The sequence below is a fragment of the Bos indicus x Bos taurus genome, chromosome 28, assembly GCF_003369695.1.
Source record: "Bos indicus x Bos taurus breed Angus x Brahman F1 hybrid chromosome 28, Bos_hybrid_MaternalHap_v2.0, whole genome shotgun sequence".
In the NCBI taxonomy this organism is placed as follows: Eukaryota; Metazoa; Chordata; class Mammalia; order Artiodactyla; family Bovidae; genus Bos; species Bos indicus x Bos taurus.
The window spans coordinates 32,733,680-32,755,192 of record NC_040103.1 but is presented as its reverse complement, the minus strand read 5'-3'; the positions used below and the strand labels follow the sequence as shown (position 1 = coordinate 32,755,192).

Here is a 21,513-nt window from a genome sequence, read left to right as displayed (position 1 = left end):
GTTAAAAAGTATCTTGTTTCACGATTCTAGACTCCTAATCCTTTTCTGCCTAAACTAGACTCTCCGAGTGTACCACTTTATCTGTTGTGGATCATGCCAGCAGCTCATGAGATTTTGGTTCCTATTGTTTCATACATGTATTTAATCAGCATTTCCGGAAAGCTTACTCTTTGCACTTTGAAAAATGCCAGAGAGACAAAGCATATGTCATGCACTGAAGACTCTCCGTCTGAGGACAGAGAGACAAGTAAACACGTGTGGCCACAGCCCACCCACTCTATTCACTTACCTTGATTTGCCCTTCCTCCCGGACCCCAAGAGAGGCTGTACCTGACTTTCGCCAGTTTTCTATGGCAGGAACTAACAAAAAACTGTAATTTTAAACAGGGAAAGATGTAGTTCTGTTTCCAGTGTAAATTGTAAATTGCTCAAGATTTGTGGAACCAGAGATCAAATTGCCGACATTTGTTGGATCATGGAGAAAGCAAGGAAGTTCCAGAAAAACATCAACTTTTGCTTCATTGACTGCATTTAAGCATGTAGCTGTGTGGATCACAACAAACTGTGGAAAATCCTTAGAGATGGGAGTATCAGACCATCTTACCTGTCTCCTGAGAAACCTGTATGCAAGTCAAGAAGCAACAGTTAGAACTGAACATGGAACAACGGACTGGTCCAAAATTGGGAAAGGAGTATGACAAGGCTCTATATTGTCACTCTGCTTATTTAACATCTATGCAGAGTACATCATGCAAAATGCCAGGATGGATGAATCATAAGCTGGAATCAAAATTTCCAGGAAAAATATCACAATCTTATATATGCAGATGATACCATTCTAATGGCAGAAAGTGAAGAGGCATTAAAGATCCTCTTGATGAGGGTGAAAAAAGAGAGTTAAAAAGTTGGCTTAAAACTCAACATTCAAAAAACTGAGATCGTGGCATCCACTTCCATCACTTCATGGCAAATAGAAGGGAGAAAAGTGGAAGCAGTGATATTTTATTTTCTTGAACTCCAAAATCACTGCGGAGAGTGACTGCAGCCTTGAAATTAAAAGACACTTGCTCCTTAGAAGGAAAGCTATGACAAACCTAGACAGCGTATTAAAAAGCAGAGACATTACTTTGTGACAAAGGTCCATATAGTCAAAGCTATGGTTTTTCCAGTGGTCATGTACAAATATGAGAGTTGGGATCATCATGAAGACTGAATGCCAAAGTATTGATACTTTCAAATTGTGTGCTAAAGAAGACTCTTGAGAGTCCCTTGGACTGCAAAGAGATCAAATCAGTCAATCCTAAGGGAAATGAACCCTAAGTATTCATTGGAAGGACTATTACTGAAGCTGAACCTCCAACTCTTTGGCCACCTGATGCAGAGAGCCAACTTATTGGAAAAGACCCTGATGCTGGGAAAGATTGAAGGCAAAAAAGAGGGCAGCAGATGATAAGGTGGTTAGATAGCATCACTGACTCAATAAATATGAATTTGAGAAAATTCCGGGAGATAGTAGAGGACAGAGGAGCCTGGCATGCTGCAGTTCATGGGGCCACAGAGTCAGACACGACTGAGCGACTGAACAACTACAACAATGCCTACTGGGGACAGACAGCAACAGACAATTAGAAAGAGGAGGTCTGGGACCTTAGGGAGTGAAGGGGACTGTGGCACATTGGAGAGCACATGTCCTGAATGCAGCTCTAATATGGCCAGATCTGGTTTTCAAGGAAAACTGAAAGCTAGCTTTTCTATGAAGTCACTTGTTGGTATCTAATTCTAGTGTTTTGTTTGCTGTTGTTATTGTTTTTTAAACCCTGTACTGACCAAACAGAGTATGTCTGCATTGTGTGCTTCTGGCAACCACTTCACTCCCTTTGCTTTTGTAAGAAGCGGCTGTGTTGCACGCTGCACTGAGACTTGGTTTCCACTTCTGACATTTCTCCATGAAAGTTGTTTAATCTTGAACAAGTTGCTGATTTCTGCGTTTGGCTTTTCTTCTTAAACACCACTTGACCTTGAACACGTTGCTTTTCCTTCTTTGAACCTCAGCTTGTCCTCCGTGTGAGAAGGGCAGGGCCGGTCAATCTTGAAGTGCCTGAGTCTGCAAAACCTATGGTTGTGACACTGTTTGCATTTACACACACACCTCTTTTTATTATGCTTGTCTTTATTGCACTTTGCAGACCCTGCATTTTTTTTTTTTAACAAATTGAAGGTCTGTGGCAAGCCTATTCAAGCCATTTTTCCAGTAGTATTTGCTCACTTCATGTCTCTGTGTCACGTTTCTAATCCTCACAATATTTCAAACACTTTGATGATTATTATATTTGTTATAGTGACCTGTGATTAGTGATCTTTGATGTCACTCTTATGATTGTTTTTTTGGCAATGGATTTTTTTTTAATTACAGTATGTTCATTATGTTTTAGACATGATGCTATTATTGTGCACTTAATAGACGTGGTATAGTGTAAACATAACTTTCTCATACACTGGGAAACACAAGATTTCATGTGACTTGCTCTATTGTGATATTGCTTTGTTGAGGTGGCCTGGAACCAAACACACAGAACCCAGGATCTCCCTGTGATCACTTTGTTTGTATCACTTAGTCCCTGTCTTCTTAATCCCCTTGGCCAGCGAACAAAGGCTTGTTTTAAGTCAAAGAGTTCTTGAAAGAGGCCTCTCTAAGCCCGCATAGAATCGTTTTAGATATGGATTTGAAAGTTACATAAGAAGACTCAGGTCTGCTGGTCCGCCCTGGGCTAGGTGAGGAATATGCACAAAGCCATGTAGATTTTAATGACTTTTCTGAGTTATAAAGCGGCTTTCTTTTTATATAGAGTTGGAAAATGGTATTGTAGTAGCTAGGCAGACATGATTCACCCTAACTATGAACTATTTCTTCCCTTCTCACCAATACAATCAGGTCATTAAAGCAATTAAGGTCCTTGATGCCAAGAACCATCAGAATTCTTAATGGGAGTGGCTATTGCTCGAAAGATTTCAGCAAATCAGCCTCTTCATGATCTGTACTGAGTTAAGATCAGCCTTCTCCTCAAGTTTGGCTCTTGGTTGCTATTTACATTAAAAAGTGGTTACTTAATCTGGTAATTTATTTCAACAAATATTGCACAAGCCATCTGATATTTTAAACAATTTAAGCTCCAGAGGTAACAGCCCTATAAACGGTGTGTGTTAGTGTGATGCTCTATCAAACATAACTTAAGAAGAGCACTTTTCCAGCCGTAGTTGGATATGTGGGTTGGTGTTTCAGCAGCCTGCATAATCAGCACAAAGCCCAGGTCATTAGCATTTGCTGGCAGGAATCAGAAAACCTGCAAATTACCGGGAGAGTCCAGAAGCGCCTGGATGCAAGTGGTCCTCTGAAATCTGACTGTTGAAAGCAGTGTGGGGGACCATGACGTCCCAGGCAGGGATGAGCAGCTGTCCTTGTTCCCACCAGAGAGCCTGAGGCCTTCACCAGCACGTTACCTGCAAGCAGCACGTCCCCAGGTTCAGCGCATCTGATGATGTCACTTTTCTCTTTAGAACCAACCCCGAGCCTCCCAGTCCACTCGGAATAAGCTGCAGATTCCTTGCTGTGGCCGGCAAAGTCTTCACGCTCTGGCTCCCACCTTTCTCCCTGACCTGGTGACTGTCACTCTGCTGTCACTTTGCTTGGTCACCGTTGCCCTTTTCGCTCAGCTGCAGCCTCACTGGCTGGCATGCTGGTCCTTAAACACTGTGCCTCCCTTTCCACCTCTGGGCTTTTGCACTTGCTGTCTCCCCTGCCTAGAAAGCTCTTTGCCCAGATGCCCTCATTGCCTGCCCCTGATCATCATGCTCCAGTGCTCTGTGCTCTTGTATTAATTTTTCCCCCTGGACCATCACAGATAACACACCTCCCTCGTTACTCTTTAACCTCTTAGGTGTTTTATTTTCTGCAGTGTTTGTCCTTATCTGGAAAGGTATTATGTATTCACTGGTGTATTTGCTATCTACCCGGGTATATCTGCTATTCACTGGTATATTGCCTATCTACCCTGACATAAAATAGGCTTCACTGGGGACAAAGATGTTGTATATCCTGCCAGGTATGAGCTGGGGACTTAGGGCAAGTTGCACGGGCTTTCTGAGCCTTAGTCTCATCACTTGTAAAACAGAACCATCAATGTGTGCTTAGTCGCTCAGTCATGTCTGACTCTTTGAGACCCCAGGGACTGTGGCCCACCAGATTCCTCTGTCCATGGGGATTCTCCAGGCAAGAATACTGGAATGGGTTGCCATGCCCTCCTCCACGGGATCTTTCCAACCTAGGGATCGAACCCAGGTCTCCCACATTGCTGGCAGATTCTTTACCATCTGAGCTACTAGGGAAGCCCAGAAACACCAATGGAAGTCTGAATAACTGGGGTCATATCTCCCTCTTAGGGATATTATGGGGATGAAATGAGAACACCAAGAGCCTGACCTGTGACCCAGCACCTCCTCCCCCTCACAACACTGAAGCCAAATAACCATCAACTCATTTCTCAATCAGTCAACCAATGTTTTCCTGTCTAAAAGTCCTTAAAGCATGAGTGATAATGCCCATTTAGGAAACTTTTGATACAGAATGTATATAATTCTTTGTTAGTTTATGTGAGCTCTTATTTCTATGAGTTTATAAATATATGTTTTCACTGTATCAGGTTATTCACATCTTTGTACCTACAAAATAATATCTGTCGATCTACCTTGAAATATTCTTCTAAAAGTCATTTTGAATGCTAATACCATACTGCATGTTATTTTATCTTTGCCTTTTTATTGGACATTTAGGTTACTTTCAGTTTTTTTTTACTGTGTATTCGTAGTACTTCCATGAGCATCTTTATGCATAAGTATTTTACTGAACTTTTTTTTTTGTTCTCTTAGAACCAAACATGTGTAAGCAGAACTCATTCATTTTTTGAGTTTTCTGTATCAGGTTCAATGTACAGTACTGTGAGGAATTCCAAACAAGTCTGTAACTCTTGAAGAAGTTGCACTGGTTGAGGAGATAAAGTTCAGACACATGAAACCGTAGGAGGCAACCACAGCCGGTATAAAATCAACTAAGGGCTAAATGATGTGGTTGCACACAAGGTGCTGGAGGTGTTCTGAGATAGAAAATCAGAGAGTGATGGTAGTCTGGGAAGGCCTACATTGGAAGGTCCAATTTGACTTGGGCCTGGAGATTAGGTTGGGAGCAGAGGAGGCTTTCTGCGGTAGGAACCATGTGAGTGAAGACCTGGAGGCAGGAGCCAGCCAGCCTCCATGCAGTCTGGGCTGCAGGTAGGAACACCCGGCAGATGCAGTGAGAGAGCTTGGATGGAGCCAGGAGTCACAGTGCCGTCATCACGTGCTAAGGGTTATTACCATCATTCCAAGCGCACAGGGGTCTGCTCGGAACAACAATATGAGCCATTTGTACAAAAACCGAAATGGAATCCAAATAACAGGTCCAGCTGCTCCAAATACCTCCCTCCCCCTGCAGTTAACATTTTACTACCCAACCGAGTAACTAATGAATCTGGCCCAGCATAAATCCCCAGGCAGAAATCCCTGCTTGGGGTGTGTGTCTAGACATCCAGACCTGAGTGCAATTTGCACTTTGAACATTCAGCACCTTATCACTTGTGAGAAATCAAGTTTAATGGGGAGGATGGGGAGGCGTGGCTCCTAGCCCCCTCCCTCTGGCACACAGACTGTTGAATAGGGGTCCCTTGGTTAATGACCGCATCAGGAGATGGAAAGGTCGTAACAGTGTTTGTTGTGTGCCTTTGGTCATTTGGAACCACTGACTGGGAAGCACTTTCTGTCTCATTGCAGGCTGTGTTTTGTGAAGCTCAAGCTTCTCATGATAGCCATTGAGTACAAGTCCGCCAATCGAGAGAGCCGGTAAGTTCGCCGTGACCCAGTGCCCACCTGACGTTTATGATGGTGAGCATGCAGGCTGGGAACATTCGGTTCACTTCTTTCGTAACGCGTTATTTATTTGTTTGGAACCCTAATGCAATACTTCCCTGACTTGAAGTCACATTTCAAGGTGTATTTAACTAGATCCTGCCACTTCTATCGCAGACACACCTGGCATCCCAAACCCCACTGGAGAGACTGTTTCTCCAGGGGAAAGGAATGAGGCATCCAGATCTCCACCTGATCACACCAACTTACACTTTTCACCCTCTAAATACAAAACGAGGGACAGACCCTGTCCTTAAACCCATGTTTACTGCTGTGAGCAAAAAGCAGGTGGACTCTGGCCTCCTTCAAAGCAGGCATGGGGCAGAGCCGTGATGGGAGATCACAGCTCTCTTGGAGCCAAATTACAAGCAGCCTATTGTGCACCATACGTGTTTCTCCCGGTGCAACTGACATCCAGGTGGCAGAATATCAGCTTCATGTAAATTAGCCCAGAGAACAGGGCTTGGAGGCAGGAGCCCTCTTTATTTATTTATTTTGTACTTAATTATGTGCAAATCAGACTGATGAGGGACCAGGTCTGGTCAAAATAGATAACACTCCAGTCAATATATGAGTTTGTGCTGGAAGGAGGAAGCATTGCCATTAACAAGGAATTTTTGTTGGAGTACTGGATGCATTACAGATAAAAGAGAGATGACGTTTTGCTCCTCAATTCTTATCAATAGCTTTAGAAGGAGAGCTTACTGAGAAGTGCTCAGGCTTATGGCCCTTGAACTGACATCCATGTTAAAAAGTTTACCTGTAGGTGTCCATGGGAATGGTAGAAATATCCTCCAATAAATGCCTTATTAACTGACTGCAGGGCAAGACTAGAAGGTTCCTGCTATCATCATTTAAGGAGTTTCCATTTTCTGAGTGAATGACTCAATAAAGCCAGACTTTGGCAACCCACTCCAGTATTCTTGCCTAAAAAATTCCATGGACAGAGGAGCCCGGTAGGCTATAGTCCATGGGGTCGCAAAGAGTCAGACATGACTGAGCAACTTCACTTTCACTTTCTTTTCAAATATGTAGTCCGTGTCTCTATGACCCAAACAAAGCAAACAAAAAAACAAAATCAAACACTGGATTGTGAGCCAGTCAATCCAATGTTCTCTGTTACCTTAACCACCAGATCAGATTGCTCACAAAGTCAATCTGATCACATATTAAATAATTTTGAATATCCAAATCAACCAAAAGGAAGACAAAATGGTAGATTTGGTGACCACATGGTAGACCATGGTCTTAGCAGTTGACAACTATTTATGTAGATATACGTTTTTCTTCTCTGTGCTGGCAAAGTGAAGAATATTATTTGCAAAACACCCGAGAGCTCTTGGCTATTTGCAGTTCAACAGATAAAGTGGATGTTTCTGGGATTGTTGCTTCTCCATGTTGTTGCCAATATATCCTTGTACCTGTGTAGGGGAAAATGTGTATCCTGGGTTTCTGCAAATGATATTCTCATGTTGCCAAGTTAGTAAATCTTTGTATAATTTAGTGCTCTCTGTCACTTCTGTGCATCTCTAAGGGAAAAAATGTCATCATGTGGGTGATGCTGAAGAGTGTTTCTCAGCCATTCTGGAATAGTTCCATAGCAGGAGCCTGCACCCTGTACCTTAACCAGCCATCTCCCACCTGCCACTTTTTGGTCACAAAGGAGGGAGAGAGAAAGACTGTTAATGGTTTCAGTGTGAATCCGCAGTCACTGTTCTAAGAAAAATAACTCAGTGCTCTCCCTGAAGGCACAATCATTTATTTGATAGATGCTCCAATTAATTCACAAATCAGAGATATTTTCAACAAAGCCATATTTGTACATACAGAGAGCTTTTAGAATTTCCTTTTTCAGAAGAGGGAGAAAAGAACCAATAAGACTTGGGTTTAGCTTTCTGTCTATAGCTGCCAGCTTTAATCCTCAAACATGGCTTGGTCTCAGTGTGGAAGCACATTGGTTCTTGTGGAAAAAGGTGTGTTGGAGGGAATGTGGATCATGCCTCCGAGAAAACACAGGACTCAAACACAATGTCCGTGTTAAAAAGAACTGAGCTTCTGACCCTTCCTGAGATACTCATTTTGATTTTGTTCTTCATTTAAAAATGTCCCATTTGCCTTCCTCTCCCATTTCCTAAGTGACTGGGTGTTAACATTCAGAGGACCGCCCCACCCCCCCTCTTTTTCCACCCTGCCCCGTGCCTCTGACCTGTGTGAACTGCCTCCTTTGTTGCCGTTTCACCCCCATGATACTGTTCCCATGCTTTGCCAGAAAACCTTGTTTTCACATGCATCCTTCAAATAACTTGAAACAAAGGTTTTATTCCTTCTTTCCTTCTGGTGTCAATCAACTAATTATCCAATTGTTTGATTTTCAATTCTTTTCTTGTCGTTTTGCAGAAGCCGAAAGCGGTATGCTCTCTTCGTTAACTTTCCTCCCAACTTCCACCCTCCGTCTTCACGTCTAACCACAGGACTAACCCTTTGCCAAGAATTCAGGAAGATAGAGATTATATATATGTGTATACATATATATAATCTCATTCCCTTGTCTAGCCCCGTATATACATATATATATATGTGTGTGTATATATGTGTTTTTATATACAAACCTCTCTCCAACCAGAGTCCATAAACACTGAAAGTAGCATATTGCCTTTCTTGTTTGATTTGTTGATTCTTTCGGATCATGCACTAACTTCTTTGCAGGAAAGCTACACAAAACAAAGGCCCAACCCTGTTTTCAGTCATGGCACCAGCGATGGGAGCAAACGCTAGTAGAGCTGACAAAGGAGAATGCGTCTCTCCAGCCCTCAGTGTCTGTTTCTGTCCTGTCCTGATGTGCTTTGGTGCCGTTTGTCTGCATACCACATCCACATTCCCAGTGACCTCCTCTGCCCTGTGTCCCGTTTCCAGCTTGTAGAGACAAGTTTGTGTCCTTTTATCCACAAAACAGAGACCAAGCCCTTACACTTAACTCTCTTTCTGTATGCTAATTTTGATGATAACATTTGACTGTACTTTCTCCCTGGGCCAGTACTCAGTACAGACTTAGAATGCTGCTACTCAATTGCCAAGTCATCACATTTGATTTGCTGAATGAGTACTGTTTATTGAGATGAACTCATGTTTCTCTTTCTTCCCAATGTGTTTGGGCATATTTCTTAATATGAAGTATCTCAGTTTTCACCATGTGACCTCACCCTGTTTTGCTGCTGTTTTATGTTGCATGAAGCACGACCAAATCCTCATCAATAGATGTTTTTTCCCCCCAACTTTTTGGGTTAATATTTGCAGTGTTGTTTTCTCAAAGACAGTATTGTTGAAAACATACTATTGAGATGCCTCTTTGTTCGTCTTCTCTAGAGTTGTTTTGTTCTGTGGTTGTAATCACTGCCATGTGTTTTTGTCTGTAATTGTGTGTGTGTGTGTGTGTGTGTGTGTATCTATCTATCTGAAACTCTTTCCAAAATCAGATTCTTCTGTGATGTTCTTGAGTAGAGGTGGCTTCCTGTCAGTTTGGTATTATTGATATGATCCAACTGCAAGAAGTTACTGCAACACTTTGCATCTTCAAAGGTCCACAGTGGGGCACCTCTGCTGTTGGCTTTTGGCCTTTGACCCCTTTTATCTTGTGGTGAGGCATGTCGTGATATAGGCATGACTTGTTCTGAAGTGTATCAGAAAGTGACACGGTTTGCTCCCAGAACCAAATATGCATCATGGTCCTTCCCAAACGAACTCTCTCTCCCATCGCATATGGCTACTGTTTTCCTTATGTCCAAAATAGATTTTAAAATGACATTTCTAAAATTACTGAGATGGATTCAGGCAAAACAAGTCCTTGCCCCTGTCACTGGCAGACCACAGAGGTGGTCATTTGAGTGTGACCAACTGGGAGCAATCTTTATTATGCTGTCTCTGTGTAAGTGAATTGGGCTCAAACATATTGAAGCATGGAATACTCACCGTGCCCTTACATATATTTTATAGGAAAAGTGCGTGTGTCTAGTTGTGTGGGACTCTAGCAGAATATATTTTAAACCCAAGAAGAAATGGAAAGTTCCAGAAAGTCAATAAGATTTGTGATTTGGGGTTTCTTTAGGCTGTTCCTGAACATAGCCCATAAACTGCAGGGCGACCACTGGTCAAAGTCCCACCCAATAGCAACCTCTGTGACCTTGTGTGGTCAGAAAGACCACCCCCCAGTGGCATGATTCATCTGGGCACAGTGTGAAATAAAGTGCTCGATGTCCTTATCTTTTTGCTCTAGTTCATGAAGTCCCATTAGCTTGCTAGACACAGATATAATTGCCATGTTATCAAGTACAAACTGTTTTCTCATGTGAGTGATATTTTTGTAATTGCTCAGGGAATGGTACGCTACACCTATCAAAACTGAGGGGAGGGAGGAGAGAAATAAACACCTGTCATATTTATCCATAATGGATAAAAAGTTCACTTTAAAAAAATGTGTTTCAGTTGAATGACTAATCCTTGGTTGTCTCCAAAAATAGCGACCAAGTAAAGTTTATGATGATTGAAGAAGGGATAACTAGATGTTTCCCAGTTGTTATGCGTAAGTGGTGGAGAAAGGGAACAAATCATTTTGCTGTCAAGCCCCAAATCCCCAGGAGTGTGGTCACTCCTTTGATAGGCCCAACTGGTGAGAATTGCAGCTTGGTCTTTGGAAGAACATCTACAACTACGTTTCTCTTTATTAGAGAAGGAAAGAGACACTTCTGTAACTGAGGCCACTGCTTATGGTTTTCACTCATTCAAGAGAGTTGAAATGTGCCTATTGCAGGCAGGGCTTTAAGCTGATTACTATGAGAAACTTCGGAGAAGATAATGGCACCTCACTCCCGTACTCTTGCCTGGAGAATCCCATGGACGGAGGAGCTTGGTAGGCTACAGTCCATGGGGTCGCTAACAGTCAGACACAACTGAACGATTTCACTTTCATTTTTCACTTTCATGCATTGGAGAAGGAAATGGCAACCCACTCCAGTGTTCTTGCCTGGAGAATCCCAGGGACGGGTGAGCCTGGCGGGCTGCCGTCTATAGGGTTGCACAGAGTCGGACACGACTGAAGCGACTTAGCAGCGGCAGCAGCAGCATGAGAAACTTGCTTATAGAAGTAAATAAAATAGGATTATGGTTTTCAGTCTTTTATTTAATGATGGTTTCCCTACAGAAAATAAATATTTGCTCCATAGGGTGTATAAGGAACCAAAAAATAAGTCTAGATACAAAACTAGGAAAAAGAGGGGGAGAGTAAGAACCCTTGGGGAAGGGATCACACCAGCCCTTTGCCTCCAGCTGTTACTGAATGTTTTCAGTTCAAATTAACAAGGTCATAGAAAAAAAGAGGATCATTTATAGTTCCTTGAATTAAGAAAAAATCCACCCCTGCCAAGAAGATGTCCCTATTGGAATTCTGCTAATTGATATTTAGGCTTTTTTTTCTTAGAGATTTTCTTGATTCTTCACATGACACATCTTGAAGTTTATCTCTGATAAGCTAGTGAATTAGACAAAATTGGAGCAAAAGCCTGTTTTCAAGTGAGGCACAGGGAGGGAGACTTTTGGCAGCCATAAAAGCCAAACAAACTTAACATCTTTTGAGATCAAAGATCTTTGGAAAGATTTACATATTCCCATTAGAAGGTCAATAGCATATTCTAAGGGTAGCAAGCATTTGGCAGGAAAAAAAGTTACTTCTGTCTAGGATCCTTATCTTTTTATAGTTTCAAAGAGAAGAGGATTTAATGGATTTAAACTTTCTAGATTTGGAATGTGGATAGAAGACTCACTGTCTAAAATATCAAAAAGAGTAATAGACTTCCTTCAAGAGACTTTGAAACTTTGTACCCTTACACAGGAAGTATTATATGCAATGGTCCCCTGAAATCAGGGGCACGTGCTTCTTTACCAAACCCTTAAATCTATGAGTGGAATCCAGCACAACTAACTTCTTTGTGTATCTAGATTTCTTTCCTTCATTATTCTCGAGAGCTGAGCTCAGTCTTTTGATTCCCACTCAGAAGGCTGCCTTAGCCTGAGCAGGGTACTGCAAATGATGCAGCCTTGAATCTCACACAGAGATGATGTGAAGCCTCCCCTCCTGTCCAAACGAGAACAAGAGGGCATCCTAGAATCACACAGTCAGCGATGCCCTAGGAGGTGCTTACAGTGCCTTACACAATCAGCCATGAGGTTTAAAGAACAGGGAGATACTCCACTGTGCAGCCAAAAGCCGGTCCAGATGAGCCCATCTCCAGATACGGCATGGGGATAAAAACGCTTTGGATATCTCAGTCAGTACAGAGGTCTTCCAGTACCAGTAAGATGCCTCCTAGGTAGCTTATTGGAGAAGGCGATGGCACCCAACTCCAGTACTCTTGTCTAGAAAATCCCACGGACGGAGGAGCCTGGTGGGCTGCAGTCCATGGGGTCACGAAGAGTCAGACATGACTGAGTGACTTCACTTTCACTTTTCACTTTCATGCATTGGAGAAGGAAATGGCAACCCACTCCAGTGTTCTTGCCTGGAGAATCCCAGGGACAGGGGAGCCTGATGGGCTGCCGTCTCAGGGGTTGCACAGAGTCGGACACGACTGAAGCGACTTAGCAGCAGCAGCAGCAGGTAGTTTATTAGCACCAAAGATCAAACGGAGAGCAGTGAGGCTCTGAGAGATTGTCTACCTCTTGTTTAGGTGCTGTCATTACCTTGCTTACTAATAATAGTGACCAAGTGTTAAGGACCTGCTTTGTGACCCCTCACTCAGGACATAGTATGTATGGTGTGTACTTTAATGCGCTTTGTGACACTGTAAGCTAGCAATTATTCCCCCATTTTACAGATGAGGAGAGTGAGGTTTATCAGCAGGTCCATGCCCAAGGCCAGGACCTGAGCTCGGCTGTCCAACACACACACCTGTTCCCTTAACCAACACAGGCATCGAAACTGAGATTTGAACACTAATGTACCTTCCATCAGTGCCCAAAAGCTTTCCTCTCCGCCGCACTGACATGACTAAAGCAAGCTTGGAGGCTGTAATAAATTATCTCAACCTGCTGTCTCCAGAATGACAGTCCCAAATCCTCACTGTACGCCGATTCTTATTCACTGTTGCTAAAGAACAAAGGAAATGAAAAGAAACTTTCCATTGATAGGAACTGTGACACAATGGGCTTGATCATTGGAGTACAATTAATGAAGCATATGATGAAAAAAAAAAGAAACAGGGTTTTGTGTGAGGCTTGTTTTGCTCCTATATGTCACCCAGACATTGATGAGTGTCAAATTTCCCCTTTTGAATTGCATTGTTAAAACTACGATAGGATTTCTTTTTCACTCAGAAGCTTTTACATCCTTATATGAATACACATCAAAATGTAGGCTTATTCAACTTCAAGAAATTAGTTCCTTTAAACTCCAGAAGGACTCAGAATTTTCATGTATATTCCTGTATATTATTCTGGAGTGTACAGTTCTTCTCCCTGTAATAACTTTATATAATTATGGCCAAGGTATTTTGGTATGAAGTTCTATGTTCCATTCTACAGGGCCAGCTAAAGTAATGATTTCATTAAAAATGAAATACATTTTTGGCTTTTTCTGCAATAATAAATAAAAAAAGCTAATATACATTAGCTTTTTATGCATCATCTCCCTTAATCCTTTAAAAAAAAGTAAAGCAGACTATGCTTATCTTCATCTTGTATGTGAGGAAGTTGAGTTCTAGGGAGGATTAGTAACTTGCCCAAAGTCAGACAGTAACTGAATGGTGGGGTTGGAATTTGGACCCAATTTCTTATTGTAGAACTAGGGCACAGAAGAACTGCCATACAGCACAGTCATGAGGATAAGAAAGTGCAAAATCCAGCCTTCTGCTTTTCTAAAACATCCCATTTGCTTGACTTTGAAACAGGGACCCATTGAAACTGTGATAAGCTCTGACTGTCTTCCTCTATAATGGTGAAAAGTCAGAGGGCTGCTAACCCAAGGTGAAGAGGGGTTGACGGGTGTGTTCAGGAGGTGCCTGTATGGAGCTCCTGCCCCTCGCAAACTGCACTTTAGTGTGACCTGCTGCTTCCTGGCTTGTGAGGAATCTCACTGTTGCCTGTGGTTCTAGGGCAGAACCCTCAAATCTTCAGATGCTTGCTATCATTCAGTGTTAATCACAGTGATCTCACAGGATTGATTTCCTCCTGTCAGGTCTTGTTATTGGTAATAATCGATGCTTCTGTGACTGCAAACATTTTGCAATAATGACCTGCTCTGAGTTCTCCAAAGAGAACAAAAGTTCACCTGGGTCCTTCCTGTCTTGCTACAGATGCATTACTGTGCTAGCCACGGCGCTCTTCTGGAATGGTTTTACCAGCAGTAAAAGATGACGTCTTAAATGCCATCCTCCGTTTTGATTGTCTTAGACAGTGGAGGAGTTCCTTTAACCTGATTCCAGACATATATTACTAAACACCAACTTTTCAGATCAAAAAAATAACTCTGTGGTATCCAGTGCTGCGTTTACAATGCCTCAATTCTGTGTCCCTTAAGCTCAAAGCCTCATCTCAGTCTCTGTGCAAACTAGTCTGTATTCTGCTTTTGGTCTGAAGACAGTTAAGTTTGTTTGTTTCACCCATTTATTAGATTAGGATACATTTATCTCTTCTGTCAGTCCAAACACAGTTTGGTCAGCTAATCTATTTATACCACTTTGAAGTAGGACAGTGTATATTGAGGTTTATACTTCCCTCACGGGGGAAGTTTTTTTAGGGATAATTTGCATTTGTTTTTTCTAATTACAAGTTGGCCCCAATGAGGATATACTAGACACATACATTATTCAAACACTCCCATACATTTTTGTAAACAGCAGACTGGAATCATTAAGTATTTCCAACTGCTGGCATTTTTTTTTTTTCTCATTGTCAGGGTAGATGCAATTCTTTCTACCCAGGCTGCACATGGAATCCACTTCCAGGTCCGTATCAGTGTTATGCAGATATTCTGATTGCTTCTACATTGGTTACAGGCATCCCGTACCATTCCCTGCAGTAATACGTGGTGTGTATACATGTATGTTTCTGTATGCATATAGGGGTCCCATTAATACCCTGCCTTCGAATGGAAAATCAGTGTAGCCATAGCTCTGTTAGACTAATAACACTCAACACTGACCATCAACGGTAATTTCCAAAACAATACATGATTAGGAACTTTGCCTCAAACCAGAAGCCCATGGCAATCCCATTGTACAAACTCAGCCCTAAAATCTGGATTTGCTTTGATATCTGCAACTGGGAGTATGCCAGCCTGGGAACCTGGCAGCAGAACTTTATGATGGCATCGTCCAATTAAATGTGTAGGGCCATGGAGATCAGGCTCTAGACAAAATCTTTGGGGAAAGCATTAGACTAGTGGGCCCCCTATAAAGTTAACAATATGGTGTAGTCTTTAAGGTTTTCTTCAGAACATGACCTCATAACTATGTCTTTTTTGTTTGTTCTTGTTTCACTGAGCAGTATATTAATTAATCCTGGAAACCATCTTAAGATCCAAGAAGGTACTTTAGGATTTTTCATCGCAAGTGATGCCAAAGAAGTTAAAAGGTAAGAGTTTATTTTCACTTGCCTTCCTTTTTGGCTCAGCTGTACCTATCTCCATGCACTGAGTTATGCTTTCAATGTGTACTGGGCCCTAACCCCAGAAGTGTTTAACATGTCTGTTTCCATCAAATGGTGCTGAACCTTAGGAAAAAGGGATTGTGCTTTGACATGCTTCCCCATGGGCTCCTCATCACACAACGAGTTCCCTACCTTTGAATTAGAATAACATTTTAGACCTAGGAGACCCTAGATACCTGGTCCTGCATTTTCCAAGTGAAGAAGCTGAGTCTCAGGGAGATTAAGCGATTGTTCAAGATCATCCTAATTCCTGATGACCCAGGACAACATAGGAAAATGGCCCCTCATCTAGTGCTTTTAACATTATCCAGGCAAATTTACTCGAGAAGTCTCTATTTTCTACTCTAAGTGTCAAATGGAATCTCAAAAAAGTTTGGATTAATTTCAGATGAAATGCCAAACTGGCTATATTTCTATTGGTGGCCTTTCTAGATAAGTGGCTGACTTTGTCAGGTTTAATTCTTAAGCCTCTGTAGGTACAGTCCAGGATTTCATTGGCTTCAATGTTTCATGACACTTTTGTTCATATTCTCAAACCTGTTTAAACAGCCCAGGAAATCATAGGACTTTCTGCAGAATACCATGGAGTGTTATTATATTTGATTCTAGCCTGTGAACTAGAAAAAATTTACTAATAGAAAAATGTGACTCAGAAGGTCAGAAAGGTCACTCAGCTCAAGGACAATGTTACATAAAATATCTTAAATAAATGATGAATTGTTCAGGTGTCATTTTTATATTAAGCCTGTTGTCTTCACTGGGCTTCCCAGGGGCTCAGTGGCAAAGAATCTGCCTGCCAAAGCAGGAGAAACAGGTTTGACCCCTGGATTGGGAAAATCTCCTGGAGGAGGAAATAGCAACCCACTCCAGTATTCTTGCCTATAACAGTCCCATGGACAGAGGAGCCTGGTGATCTACAGTCCATAGGATCACAAAGAGTCAGAAACGACTTAGCAACTGAACATAAGAACATTGTCTTCACCCAATGAGCTCCTATTCAAAGCCAGGCTGATGCTGGGTATTGTACAGTCTTTGCTGCTAGTCCTCAAAATAACCTGGTGAGGTTGGTCTTCTGAAACTCTCCAGGCTTCAGTTTCCTCATCTGTGAAATCGAGACAAATGATTTGTACAAGGGCATGCAGCATATAAGCAAGTGGCAGAGCCCAACTGGAACTGGTCTTTCCTTTTCTAAGGACATTTTTGACCACAGTTAGAAACACTAGTGAATTTGTATGCAGAGTTCCGTGTGCGCCAGCTGTGTTCTAAGTTGCAGACACCAGACGTTGATGAACTCATTTAATCCTCTCAACAGACTGTGAGACAGGGAGCATTGCTACTGCCATTTACATGTGAGGAAACTGAGGCACAGATTAGTAAATTAACTCGCCCAAAGCCACATGGCTACTGAGTCATAGGGCCAGGGTTTAAAACCAGGAAGTCCCATTCCAGAGCTTACATTCTTATTTGCCAAGAGGTGAATCTGCCATGCTGAGCACAGACCTATGAGATTTGACAACTGATACTTATTTTCTTCCTCTTCATCCCCTCTTAAAAACTAGCCCTGCTAGTTATAAAAGCTTTTAGGGGGACTTCTCTGGTGGATCAGTGATTAAGACTCCATGCTCCCAATGCAGGGGGCATGGGTTCAATCCCAGGTTGGGGAATTAAGATATCCTGTGTATCTTGTGGTACAGCCAAAAAAAAAAAAAAAAGCTCAGAAAAAAAAAAAGGGGGGGTGTAGAAGCTAAAGAAAAAATTCCTTGAGACTGAGGTATCTAATGACTTAAATTTACTTCTGCAAATTTGGACAGGATTGTCATTATTCAGGTGAAAGAGGAAAAGCTCCTTATCCAGTTCATAGAGCTTCTCCTTTTCCAGGAGTACCCCCCAAACTGGGGTCACCTGTAGGAGGAAAGCGAGGCTAACTGGGACTGAAGCCCCTCCAGGTCTCCTGGGAGAGAAGGTTGATCCCTTGACCAGGCACAAGACACAAAAGCTGGAAACAGTGCTCAGCATGCATAGGGGCTGGGGCACAAGTGTACCAGTGATCCCATGGGCCTCCCCGATAGCAAATCTAACATGAAGCTCCTATTCGTGTAATTCTATTTCCTATTACATCTCTCACTAATGAATGTCACAAATACCAGGCAGTCCAAAAAGCAAATTACCTCCTGTGTTAGGGAGTACAATATGTCTCATTTCAGTGCTTTATGGTGTTTCCAAATACATGCTGACACAATCAGCCTCAACACCAGCCTGTAATTTTCCGTGGTGTGTGATGTGTCAAGAGCAAATGCTGTCAGTTAGGGGATTGAAAACCACAGAAAGGACATTGGAGGTTTGCAGGAAACTAAACAAGTTTGCTAAAATGGAAAAGTAGATTATGATGATCTAGTATTGAGTTTGCACCCTCAGTTGCAAAAAAAGTGTTGGGAAAAAGTTAATGGATTGTAGCTCAGAGAAACTTTCAGATGCAGTGCTTTAGGAAAAGAGGGGTGAAACCCTCTGAGTATTATCTTACTTCATTCATCAAACATCTGCAGGTCGCTCACTTTTGAGAACACTCTGTACTAGGTGCCAGGGAAGCAGTGGTGAACAGTGGGGAGGAGACACTGCTTTCATGGGCTCACAATCTAGGGAGGAGAGAATTGCAGTTTTGTTTGTTCATGTTGCAAAGAATTAATGCAACTGTCACTGATTTAGATTGCGGGTAAGTGATGGTTCATGGAAAAAGCAAGAGAGTTCCAGGAAAACATCTATTTCTGTTTTATTAACTACGCCAAAGCCTTTGACTTTGTGGATCACAATAAACTGTGGAAAATTCTGAAAGAGATGGGAATACCAGACCATCTGACCTGCCTCTTGAGAAATCTGTATGCAGGTCAGGAAGCAACAGTTAGAACTGGACATGGAACAACAGACTGGTTCCAAATAGGAAAAGGAGTACATCAAGACTGTATATTGTCACCCTGCTTATTTAACTTATATGCAGTGTACATCATGAGAAACGCTGGACTGGAGGAAGCACAAGCTGGAATCAAGATTGCCGGGAGAAATATCAATAACCTCAGATATGCAGATAATACCACCCTTATGGCAGAAAGTGAAGAGGAACTAAATAGCCTCTTGATGAATGTGAAAGTGGAGAGTGAAAAAGTTGACTTAAAGCTCAACATTCAGAAAACAAAGATCATGGCATCTGGTCCCATCACTTCATGGGAAATAGGTGAGGAAACAGTGGAAACAGTGTCAGACTTTTTGGGCTCCCAAATCACTGCAGATGGTGATTGTAGCCATGAAATTAAAAGATACTTACTCCTTGGAAGGAAAGTTATGACCAACCTAGATAGCATATTCAAGAACAGAGACATTACTTTGCCAACAAAGGTCCATCTAGTCAAGGCTATGGTTTTTCCAGTGGTCATGTATGGATATGAGAGTTGGACTGTGAAGAAAGCTGAGCACCGAAGAATTGATGCTTTTGAACTGTGGTGTTGGAGAAGACTCTTGGGAGTCCCTTGGACTACAGGGAGATCCAGCCAGTCCATTCTAAAGGAGATCAGTCCTGGGTGTTCATTGGAAGGACTGATGCTAAAGCCAAAACTCCAGTACTTTGGCCACCTCATGCGAAGAGTTGGCTCATTGGAAAAGACTCTGATGCTGGGAGGGATTGGGGGCAGGAGGAGAAGGGGATGACAGAGGATGAGATGGCTGGATGGCATCCCTGACTCGATGGACATGAGTTTGAGTGAACTCCGGGAGTTGGTGATGGACAGGGAGGCCTGGTGTGCTGTGATTCATGGGGTCACAAAGAGTCGGACATGACTGAGTGACTGAACTGGACTGAACTGAACTGAACTGAACTGAAGTGATGGCTGCTCTGAGGGAGAGATATATGAGCAGAGATGGAGGTGATGACAAAGAATCCATTGAACAGGGATCAGAAAGGAAGAGGAGACATGGTGGTAACAATTTTGTCGTGTTTAGGGAACTGAGGGGGTGAGATGAGGTTAGAGGGAACAGCAGGGGCTGGTTTCCATAGGACTTTATACAGAGGCTGTGTTATTACATGGAATCATGGATGGTCTTAAGCTGGAGATGATGTATTAAAAGGTGTTTCTATCTGCATGGTAGAGAATGGGAGGTAGTGGGAGTAGGGGAGAGGAGGCCCATGGACTTGGGGGCTGCTGCAAGAGGTGAGTAGAGGTGGAAAGAAGTAAGACCAACTCAGAATACATTTTACAGAGTCTGTAGGACCCTCTGATGAACTGAATATAAGAAAGGGGGGAAAAGAGGAATCAAGAATGGAGCCTAGATCTGGAGCTTACACTGTTTGGGGGAATGATGGCTCCATCTTACCGAGATAGGGTAAATTGGGGAAGGAGCAAATTCTGGGTGGTAGGAAATCAAGAATTCTATCTAGACTAGGATAAGCAGGCAATACACACTAAACATACACATGGAGATGTCATACAGCCAGTGGGACCTAAGATTCTGGCATTCTGGGAAAAAGTGAGGGCTGGAGATGTACATTTGGGTGGCTGCTGTTTCAGTGAGGGTCCTGGCAAGAAACAAATGACATGCTTAAATGGGAAAAGGGAGGTGAGTTTTATGAAGGGACCATGTAAAGTTATGGGCACAGAGTTAAGGAAAACTAGCAAGGTATGACAAAGCACACCAGCGCTCACAACAGACGGGAGCCACTCTTAGCCCTGGATCTGGAGACTCAAAGGAGGGCTGTCAGAATGTGGAGAGAAAGGTTGCAGTGTAGGAAACACTGCTTGGCAGGAGCTGGGTCCTTCAGTAAAGGAATCTCATCACTGCCAATTTCTACCACTTTTCACCCTCCAGTCTCCTGCCGGCCCCTCCCATTGGCCAAACACAACAGGAAACCTGAGGACAAGGAGACCCTAAAGGCCAGCTTTGCAGGATGCAGATCTCGTCTTGGTGATGGATAGGGCAAGGTCACCAACTGGAGAAGGGGTGGGTGAGAAGGAGAGGGAGTGGCGAGAAAGTTGACAGGGAGGAGGAGGTCCGAGGCAGGGGATCCCGAGAAGTGTGAAAAGACCCCTGGCATGCACAAACATGGATTTAAAGCGAAATCAGTTGGCATAGAGGTGTGTTCCTTTCCCCAGCAAGGCTCAGCTGCTTGAGTACAGGTATACGGAGTGCCAGGGCTTTGCCAGGTAAGCATGGAAGGCAGAGATGGGTGGGGAAGTGCAGAGAAGTGCCTCTTAGCAAGAATCAGCTGGAGCTTAGATACTCTGCCCTGGGTTGGGGGTAGTGCATCTCCAGGTCACCACAGGCCCCTCCACCCCCATTTTACTCATTAAGTTTACATGTCTGGCCCTTTGCATATTTCATTTTCAGAATCCAGCTTTAATTCATGAAATAATCATACTTTACCTTTTTAGTCATCTATTCAGACCCATCCATTGTCTGACCATCTCTTTAGTGGAGATGTGTTAAGACCTTGGGCTCTAGTACTTGACTGTGTGAGTTTGAATCCGGGCTCTGCTACTCTTTTCTTTGTGACCTTGGACAGGCCACTTAAACTCTCTGTGCTTCAGTTTCCTTATCTGTAATTCAGAGATAATCATATCTCTTTCAAAGGATTGTTTGAGAATCAAATATGTTAATGTGTTAATACTTATGCTTCAGACAGCTCCTGGGCTATAATCTGTGCTCTATAAATGCATTTTTGTTACAATTATTATTATGTGTAGAGACATCAAATGGGGGAGAAAATGTCCAAGGGAAGTGAAAGAAAAATTGCTTCCCCCTTTCCTGTCCTTCCCCTTTCAGGGCAAGTCATCACTGATTGGG

The 21,513-nt window shown here is 42.7% G+C and overlaps 1 protein-coding gene across 1 annotated transcript in view; it reads left to right on the top strand.

Moving 5' to 3' along the window:
- The window catches only part of KCNMA1 (potassium calcium-activated channel subfamily M alpha 1), a 771,888-nt gene that overhangs the window by 598,491 nt on the left and 151,884 nt on the right, over window positions 1-21,513 (top strand). The window contains 3 exon segments of the mRNA XM_027530425.1: window positions 5,860-5,928; window positions 8,392-8,403; window positions 15,526-15,612. Coding sequence (XP_027386226.1) covers window positions 5,860-5,928; window positions 8,392-8,403; window positions 15,526-15,612 — 168 coding nt within the window.